The sequence below is a fragment of the Varroa destructor genome, unplaced genomic scaffold, assembly GCF_002443255.2.
Source record: "Varroa destructor unplaced genomic scaffold, Vdes_3.0 BEIS01000004.1, whole genome shotgun sequence".
In the NCBI taxonomy this organism is placed as follows: domain Eukaryota; kingdom Metazoa; phylum Arthropoda; class Arachnida; order Mesostigmata; family Varroidae; genus Varroa; species Varroa destructor.
This window is the reverse complement of record NW_019211457.1, coordinates 47,336,841-47,346,789: the sequence shown is the minus strand read 5'-3', so window position 1 is coordinate 47,346,789 and position 9,949 is coordinate 47,336,841. Positions and strand designations below refer to the sequence as shown.

Here is a 9,949-nt window from a genome sequence, read left to right as displayed (position 1 = left end):
AATTTGCCTTAAGCAGAGAACGCGAACGCCTCCAACCCAGAGTTCATACCATGTCTAGAATGTGTGTTATTTATTAAATGTGAGCGCACAAGTGAGCAATGAGCTAATTGAAATGAAGTCTTCATAGCGGTTTTTGATCTTATTACGTTGTAATCAGTAGAGCAGTTACCATACTGCGATCTAATGAGGCTTGTTCTCGTATTGGGCGTTTGCTGTTTGCGATAAAAAAAAATTTAAAAAACGTTTATTTTTTAATTTAACTATGTGCCATAACCATAACCATAACAACTGAAAATAAAGCGGCAAAGGCCTGATTTTTGCACAGTCTTATTAATACATAAAATAGTGATGACTTCTCATCGATATCATTGAGCAAATTTAGATACCTTACAATTTTATTGGTTGAAAGCCGATTTCCGGCCCAATTCGTCTGTCTATTCGGACTACGCGCATGCGTTGGTACGTACGTTGAATCAACGAAGGCTCCTCATCTCTTCTCTGGGATTTTGCAACCCCTGTGTTGTTAACACCCAGTTCATAAGCAACCCCCGGTCCATTGCTGCAAGCAGGCCAGTTGGCGATAGACGTTGAAACAACACAAGTGAGCTAGTGAATTCGTTTCATTCTTTTATATCGATCGAACATGATGCTTGAATGAAGCCACGCGAACAAGATCGATACTGCCAAAACAGCTAACGATATGATTAGACGGTTTGAGTTCAGCATATGTCGCTCGTCGCTGGGTGACCCACATTCAGCGCCTTCCTCAACGGTCGTATCTTTAAATGAGGCAAAAAGTGACTCTCTCTGCTGGAACAAAACGTACAGCGGTTATAAACTATACTAGCTTGATAAATCTCTTTGCGAGAGAGATCCGTGTCTTACCACCCAAGCCTGACCCCAGCTGCTCTTTATACACTAGCAAGAGGTTCCACGTCGAAAGTCTCTACATCGTGTGAAACTCAGGCCCACTTTTGTTTAATTGAGATGTTCTAACACGAAAGCACTGCCTGATTAACCCGAGTGATAGGTAAGAACACTTTCCGTCCGTGGACACAACCTTATGGCTTGTGGCCACCTATGGCCAAATACACCTGCAATCACAGCCTAATGTTTGAGATGTGTGCGAACGGATGCACTACTCCCCGATATCGAGCTAAATGGATTGAGACATATTATCTATGGCGAACAGAAGTTTTGAATGATTGCGCATAAGTTTCCTATACGAGTTGTTCAGTCAAACTTGTCGTTAAAGCGATAATTAACAAATCCAGTGATATATCATTTGTATTACCAATAAAGGCTACCAAAGAATGTAATGCAGATAAATCAATGGCCATCGGTAGGATACTAAGTAAACGATAATATGAGCACGACGATCGCGGTAAAATCAATCCGATCTAAAATTAATGAACTATTATTGATAGCTTTGCCCGTTATTGACCGCCAAAAACGGGTCTTAAGTGGGTTAAGCGTTCTATGCACTACCATCACAACCATATAGTTCAAGTAACATACCTTTCGAGCTCCCACGCTCTAGAAATGATACAAACAGAAAATGTATTTTGTAAGCTTTATGGCCGGCTGGTATTCCGACGTATCTATTTTCATCGTTTTCCTGTGTGTACTTTTCTTCCATCAATCGCAAGCATTGCCTCTTAACAACCATCATTTTTACGACATGAATGAATGAATGAAGCAAGGTGTTGATTACTCGCGGTGTTGTGCACAATTGTGTGATTTATTGGGCTGAAGCTGGGCGACGTAGACCTGGGCGACGCAGACCTGGGCGACGCAGACCAGTTCAACACGAGACCAACAACAAACTGCTACACGCTGGTTCATCTACTACGCGCTACTGTTCAAATTAATAACGAATGAATGAAAAAGTTCTCCCCTTTTTGTATATTTACATTTTTAACACATTTTCGGTACGCGGACACCGTCTGTTGTTTACGACGGACACTCTCACGAAGCTTCATTTTTTGTTAGCTGTTTATAGTCTATTTTTAAAAATCCACCCTGGAAGTGCGCAAGACTGAATTGAAAGTTTTCATCTCTAGCTATAGTCACAAGTGACAAGAGTTATAATGGTTTAATTGTACAAAAGCTTAGTTTGTTGGGTGGATGAGCCAGACCATCAGATAAGACAACTGTGACTAAAGTTCCGCCCCTACTCACACAGATCTTATTACTAATAATAAAAGACTATACTCGTTAATACAAACCTTTTTTTGGCCAATTACACTCTGAAACATTCGAAAACAGGCCCATTAGTTCCCAGAAAGATTCTTTTTTAAGAGTTGTGACATATGTCATACCAGCAAAATGTTCACTTTTACAGTGCAACAGCATTAACGAGACCTTCCTGGTTCGTCTTAATTTTAAGTTCGTAAGACTTTTCTAACGATATACGTTTCGGCGAACGACATCTGCATCTCGGTTTATTTTCCAGTTATTTTAATAACAATTGTGTTATTTATCTATTTTACGTACCTTTCTTCTGCCAGCCACGCTCTGCAATACCCAAATGGAAAGTAATTAGGTATTCCACAATACAGTTCCTTCACTATTAGTTAGAACAGTTACAAAAAAAAAGTTAAGGTTCAATTGCAATTCTCCTTATTGTTAGGCTGTATAACTGCTGGCGAAGTAGAACGATCGTGTCACATGTTAGCGAGAAATACTTGTCCTCAACGTTGAACCTCCATACAGTTTTAATGGAATTGTAGCACGTACCATTCGCGACGCAGCACGGCTCTGTATAGGGAAAATAATAAGCCGTTATCAACGATTGTACTGTCAGTCGCCTTCAATGGCTTTAATCAGACAAAACAGAGCTAGGATAGGTTGCATATTGTTTGCTATCGTCTTTGACGGGCAAGTATCTAAGAAAAGGTTTATGCGGCAAAGGCGCGCAACCTGGATGGCTGCCTTACACCGAATTTTCTTTAGTCTTGTAAAAAACACTTTATTAAATAGAGCAAAACTGAATATTCACGTCCTAAATTATCATCTATCGCGTTTTTCATTCAGATTTCCTGCAGGCGATCAAATAGGGAGGGAATACTAGCCAACTTGCCGAATGTCCTATCGTCTCCACAATTAAGTTGGACATACCTTTTGTGCTTGACTCTTCCGGGTACCTCCGCCCTTCGGTTGCATAGTTTTCGGACGCTTACCGGCTTTTGTGGCCTTCGATGTTTTCGATTTGGGAGATTTCGGTCGTCGTGCTTTTTTTGACTATACCGGACAGATCGCCAATGCAATAATGAGTTAATGGAATAAAGCGTGACGTTGTAAAATACAAAAAGTTGATCTACTTCCCACCACTGTTGTACTTGAAAAATTGCCAGGAGCTACACAAATTGTGCTTTTTGAAACAAGGAATTTACAAGCTACCTTGGTGTAGTTAGGAAGAGCGCTGTAGGATGCTTTTCGTTCCGATAGGACTTCTATGAATCCTCAGTTCTAGAACAGGCCAGTGAAAAACGACATTCAATTCAATACTAGCAGGTGCTTGTAATAGGTACTACAAGCAACTGCTAAGACTTCTTTCTGAGACTGCCAGTAAACCGAAATCACCTATTTAACAAGCTTCATCAAGCGCTAGCTGCCCGAGGATATGACTTCCCCTAAGACTCCTTGTTGTTTAGCGTTGCCCTAACGCTGAGCCACGTCCGTCATTTTCAATTGTAGACGTATGAAATGCCGAACCTATTAAGCTTCGTCGATTAAGGCTGTCAAAACCAAAGTTGCCGAAAATGCCATTTCCTTCAATTGGTAAATATACTCCGTTCTAAGAGTGCTATATTTATTCTCGGCTTATATATTGTATAATTCGACCCCAGAATGCTGTGATGCACCGCGCCATCTTGGCGAGCACCTTAATACTAACCTACTGATCAGAACCGTATCGTTTCGAATCTGAAATAAGGCAGCAGTTTTTCGCAGAGCATTACAACGACCAGTTGAAAGCATTTCATGCCTTCTCAAGTTAGGCTATTGAATACGCTTAGTCCGCAATTAGTACAATGGCCGCCTGTTTTGCTAAGATGCACGACAGGTGTTGAAAGAAATCCGAAAATCTGTTGCAACCGGCGCACTGCAAGGTCAGAGGCACTGATCCCTTTAAATATATTTCTGCCCACCGCGATGGAATAGAAGATCTAGTGTCTTCAAATCACGAGAGGTTCACTAACGTGTAACAACATAGACTGCCTCAGTCGCACGCCAGTCACTGTTCAATAGAGCGGGCATATTTAATTGTTTCATTTTCCTGATTTGTGAATGGGACAAAAGTTAAGGCTACGAGAACGATAAACGCGGCCGGAAGGCCTTCGAACAACTGACGTCTGTCACTTGGTTAGTAAAAGCCTTATCTGTCGATGATTTCTCCGATCACTGGGGCCCTTAGACAGACATCTTCAGAATCGAAAATAGTGCGTATGTGAATTTCTCTGTATATATTCTAGGCTATGTATTAGCTGGAGCACAGGCGAACGCTGGCGTTCGTATACGAAGACACTGGAGTGTTCGTTCCGAAAGAAGAGTGCCGAAAGGGACCTTGTCGCTTTAACTACGGCTACTTTATTTATATGAAACACACACACAAACACATTGCCTATGTACTATGCAATCTCATAGGAATACTCAATTTGATACTTACGTTTTCCATGATAACTTGCAATGTTATAGCTTCGTTTTTACGCCAGTATTGGATTGATCTTGAGGAACTCGTCGACCCTATATAGATTGACGATATAGTCATATGGCTAGGTAAATGAGATTTCCTACACGGAACATGGTTGGCTTATTGACATTTACAACTTCAACACTACAAATGTTGCAAGTGCAATTGTGTCTAATTAGATAAACATCTACGACCCTAATATTTGGGCTGCTAAAAAACGGCGTCGTCGTATAAATCGTTTCAATTTCAACTGATGCAAGCAGGCGCTGAAGGTTCATGTATACACCGAAACGCGTGACTATCCCTATTTAGTTGTTAGATGTTGACTAGTTATATATATGTTTTTTTTTTTTTTTTTTTAGGTTCTGCTTTTAAAAAAATTACTTGTCGAACAAATGTCGTTGCTAGTTCGCGAATTGAATTTTTCTACAATCTTCCACTGTTTTAGCATATCAATAATAGACATGTTAAAATAGTTTGGAAAAAAAAGTAGAAGTTAACCGTTATAGATTACGTTCATTTTGCTATTTGGCCAGCGTCTGGACGGCAATTGCTGCGACAGGAATCGCAGTGAGCACGTGTCGTATCATGCCCCCTTTGAATAGAGCCAGTTAGCATCTATCTGAAAACAACTTCCTGAGAAATAAGACACAGTCCGTGACGACTTAACCATTATGTCATGGCAGTTTCGTTTCATATACAATAGCTATCGTGATAAAAAGCTAATCGTGTTCAACGTATATTCGGTTTACGTGCCGTGGGCGCTTGGGCACCTTTTTATTTGATGGACGCTAAGGAGCAGAAACGGCGGTCGAGTCCATTAAACATCATCTACATCAGCTTCATTCTTTTTATGGACAACGGAAAAAAAAAACAGGCTTACTCCTGTTAAATCCTTACTAGCCTCCTACTATCGTAGAACACATCCAGTATCCAGACATGCTATATGCGTACCATAATTCAAGCCCAGAATTCCATCTCTGACTATATATGAGGTATGGACGAAGTCACTAATTTAACAGAAGTGCAACGAGGACCACATTCAAGTGTTGCTATGCTTGGATTCAATCGCTAACAAGTTAGCTTACATTTTGCCTTCGTTATCAAAACGACAAGAAGTTAATTCATATCATTGCTGACGAATTGTCTCGAAGTTAGCAAATTCGAGTGTTTTGCGCAAAAGTTAGGCCAGGAATAACTTTTTACAACATAATTCAGGTGAGGACTTTCATGAAGGGATTAATGTAATCAGTCTTTCGGCACGAGTATCAGGGCGAGATTCATGACACATTTCTTCCATGATTTTTTTGCAGCGTCCGAAGGAGGCCTTGGCTTTGGTCGGCTGTTCATAGGTTTGCTATATAAGCCAGCGGGGAGATAAAGGATAATGGAAACATGCGAAGTTCTATGGTTACTTCGCCCTTTCGTCTCACAGTTCCTTTGCAATTCCCGGCACACACATCTAGCTCAGATTAGTAGGGAAGTTTGGTCTCAGCTGCTTTAGCATTTAAGGTGAAAGACGTACTAGGCATAATCTCGGCACGTTACTTCAAGCCTGCAATATTCTACCTTTGTTCGAGATGGACTAGCAATATTTGGTCTATATAGGTACTCTAGCGTTGAAGCTGTGATGGAGACATTCTCTGTCTCTGTTGAAGCTGTGGCGGCGTCATTCAACTTTAGCTCGAGTTAATGATTCCAAAGAGCGTCGCTAGTTGTCGTTGTTGTGAACAATTTTTTTGCTAAGTTTGATTTTCGGCGGGACAATTAACACCGAAACTCGTCTCATTTTCCCCACTGACTTTTTGTAAATCAGTTAAATCTTATCCATTCACGTTTGTACGATACAGTAGCTAACACAGGCCAACAGCACAGTCTAACAATGATGACTGGTTTTTTGCAGCGCCTTCAAGGTTAAACGAAATTCAGCAAAAAAAAGCTGGTAAGTGATATCGTTTTCGGAGCTAATTTTCAAAAAGTTAGACGCCATTTTTCTTAACTACGCGTCCCAATGACCAAACTAGGGACGGTTATAAATTCGGTAGCTAATTTTTTCTCGCAAGGAACAAAGGCCAAAGCAACAATGTCTCATTTTAGAGGCTGGCGCTAAAAATTTTTAGTGTTATTGAAATATACATAACAGTTAATTTACCGGGGTAGGATAACGGGTGTTAGTATCCTATAATTAGTATTTCGTTTGTGATATAGAGAAGTTGAGGATATGAGCGGCGTTAGCTGGAAATACCTAAAACAAGCGACGGCTAGCTACGTTTTTCGGGACGAGTGAAGTCAAGCATCAAGCATGAACCTTTCAGCATTGCTATCGTGCGTGTATTGTTTTCCATTTTTATTGAATTTATGCATCCTAAAGACAAATGAACGGAAGGACAAATGGAAAAAAAAATGAAGGACAAATTATCACATACCTAAAAAAAGAGCAGAATGTTTATACATGTCAAAGGGCATTTGGTTAGAATGGTTCGGTACATCTTGACTTTCGAATAATTTCACCTTTTTCTCTACTTAGTGATACTTTTCGCGCTATTGTAGCTCCTTCTTAGAAATTGAATGTATACCAACTGTACAATCCTATGATTTTACTAAGAAAAACAACTACGATTTATTGAAACATGTAGCAATATGCGCGCTAACTCGTGAGAGCAAGTCGTTTAGCATACAGACAAATAAAAAAAGTACTCCCTTTTCCACAAGTGGATTACAATTCCACATGGCGTTGTGATCATTCGAAGGCTCGAAGCATTTCGCCTGTAAAATTTATCAGGCTAACATAAATAGAAAGGTCAAACTACTCATTCTACATATCTGTTATTTGTAACAACTCTCTAGCCATCTATGTACGTTAACTCCCTAAAAATAAGGGTAATTCGGTTCGATCCGTTTGGTAGACTTCAGCGCACTCGTTCGATAACAGTATATAATTCGGGCGCTTCCGAAGGCTAGCCTGAACATCGCCTGCTTGCGTATTGTCCTATGCCTTAATTATATTACAATCGGTATTTAAGATCCGTTCCCATCTAGAATCGTTAAGTTGTTCGATGGTGTTTCAGTCCTTTCATCTATCCAAAACCATAGTGCGCCAAAATTGTCATTCAGCGTTCTAGAGAGAGTCCCACCCAGCAGTATATATAGGATCGTTATCATTTTGAATTGATGACAGCAGAGCTTTGAGCCCTTATCTATCTACTATACTGTTTTCAGGAACAATGTCAAAGCTGACATTGTTAATTTTAATAGGTATAACGCTCTCGGTTGGATGCATTGGGCATGAAGTACTATTTGAGGGGGGGGGGGGGGAGACTTCGAAAAAAGATACTATTTACGTAAATATAAATTTAGAAAAATTTCATTAATCGTATTCGATTGTCAAGTATGCTTGTATACTTTTTAAGATTATATAACTTTTTTTTTTTGTACTTTCTTTAACTACTAGATTTTACTAACTAAAGATAAAGAGAACCTTGGTGTACACAAAGCACACCATATCTAGAAGGACTGACGTGTACAGATGGTCAAATTCGGAATAATGAACGTTGCCGTATGTATATTGAATGAATTAATGTTTAAAAAAAAAATGATACAATTCGTTGAAATTTTCTATTTGCTTTTCTCAAGGGTTGTTTAGTCGGCCCTCATCTCTGGCAACTTCTCATAGCAAACACGGACGAAGACGTGACAAACAAATAACTATTCTACATGGAGAATCGTTGTCAAGGAACTTGCATCCAAGTTAGACCAGTTATATCGGGCTATATTGAGGTATAATTTGCTTCTAGCAAAGATTACGCCAAAGGATCTTGGCTCCGACCAAATGCAGACCTGCCAACAACGGTCTCAGACAAATCCTAGCGTAACTGAAACTGAACCGGATTTCGGCATTGCAAAGCAAAAATGGCCTGAGTGTCGCCTTAAAAATAAGTCCAGATTAAAAAGAAAAAACTGCACGATAAGTAAAAAGTCCAAGTAAGAAAACAAGCTTCTACGTGCCGTTTTGTTTGTTATTGGAAACGCGTGCACCATGCAGATCTTACTTTTTACCAAGTAAGACATGTTAAAGTTACCAGCCATTCACCCGAGTGCTGGCAATCAACACATCACAACTTATATCGTATTTTTTACGGAGAATAGTGGAAAAACACGTTCGTTGAATCTAACGGAGATCACTTGAAAGGAAACAACTATAGTTTAGACGATTGAAACACGTACAAATAGGTACAAATCTAAAATGTCGCCACTCTTTTGACGCAGTCTTTACTTACCTCGCTAGTTAGATATAACTGGAATGTTACCGAAAGACGTACTGTCGTCTGCTGTCTGTTTTTTTTTTGAATACTCGGCGGCGTTACGTTCAACGTCCGCTTAAAGTTGTGCTTAAAAGTTGGTTTCACTTTAACAGATGCTTTTTTTTTTTAAACTATTTCTACATCTCACTTTATGGGTTTTGGATGTTATGGATTCATTTGAGAGGTGGTGGTACTGTGGTAAGGTTGTCATGCTATTTACCCGGCATACGCGATACGCGTCACAGCAGCGCGCAACAACATCTGAAATTTTAGCAAACCGTTGTTAGGCTTTGGGTATACATCATCTGTGGGGCATTCATAACCTTGAATTAAGCTGTTTATGTTAAAGTAATATTTGTAGGGCAGCCTGAAATTGCACTAGTTTTCTCACCGGTGAAGGTTCAATGGGAGAAAACTGTTAGCGGAGTGTTGTAAATGTCCTAAAATAAGTTACTCGATCCGTTGTTGCATATTGCTCGCAACAATTATGGTACTTTAGTTAATTTATTTACTTAGATCTTAGATTGTTGCTTATTCATAGCCTTTTCCTTTTATAAAAACCCTGTTTTTGTTTCGTGGCTTCTTGTTAAGCTATTCGTAGAGTATACTTACAAAGCACCTGTCCTTCAGCGCTAGAGTCTCCTAGAGAGAGAGATAAATGAAGATCTGCCGCTTTAAGGGGCATAACGGGGATACTGTTTACAAAACAGATGTTTAATAAACAGTGCAGATGAATGCATTAAAAAACTCGACCCTATAGAGCTGGTATCTAGTCGTTAATACTTCACACGGCGTCTTTATGATACATTGCGTAATCTGTTTGAACGTATCAGGATTTCTTGGTTTCTCAAGCGCGTTATGACAAAGTAGTTGACAGCAAGCCGGAGAGCCCTGTGCAGCTATTAAAAGATGGGTCAATTAAAACGAGGCAAAGAAAAAAGCACATCAGATATCT

At 39.8% G+C, this 9,949-nt stretch overlaps 1 protein-coding gene across 5 annotated transcripts; it reads right to left on the bottom strand.

Annotated features, from left to right (window-relative positions):
• Positions 1 to 363: 363 nt before the first annotated feature.
• Positions 364 to 4,981, bottom strand: LOC111250231 (uncharacterized). Of its 5 annotated transcripts, none has more exons than XM_022805124.2 (7): positions 4,670 to 4,973; positions 3,121 to 3,243; positions 2,740 to 2,760; positions 2,497 to 2,517; positions 2,229 to 2,249; positions 1,519 to 1,536; positions 364 to 810 (listed from the first exon to the last, which is right to left on the bottom strand). In XM_022805124.2, exons 1-7 carry the CDS (start codon positions 4,769 to 4,771, stop codon positions 607 to 609), a joined length of 510 nt encoding a protein of 169 aa, XP_022660859.1. In that variant the 5' UTR covers positions 4,772 to 4,973; the 3' UTR covers positions 364 to 606. The 5 variants fall into 5 exon arrangements, with proteins under 5 accessions (XP_022660859.1, XP_022660860.1, XP_022660861.1 ...); XM_022805125.2 differs by having other exon boundaries at positions 364 to 807; positions 4,670 to 4,967; XM_022805126.2 differs by lacking the exon at positions 4,670 to 4,973 and adding an exon at positions 3,899 to 4,571.
• Between the last annotated feature and the right edge of the window lie 4,968 nt (positions 4,982 to 9,949).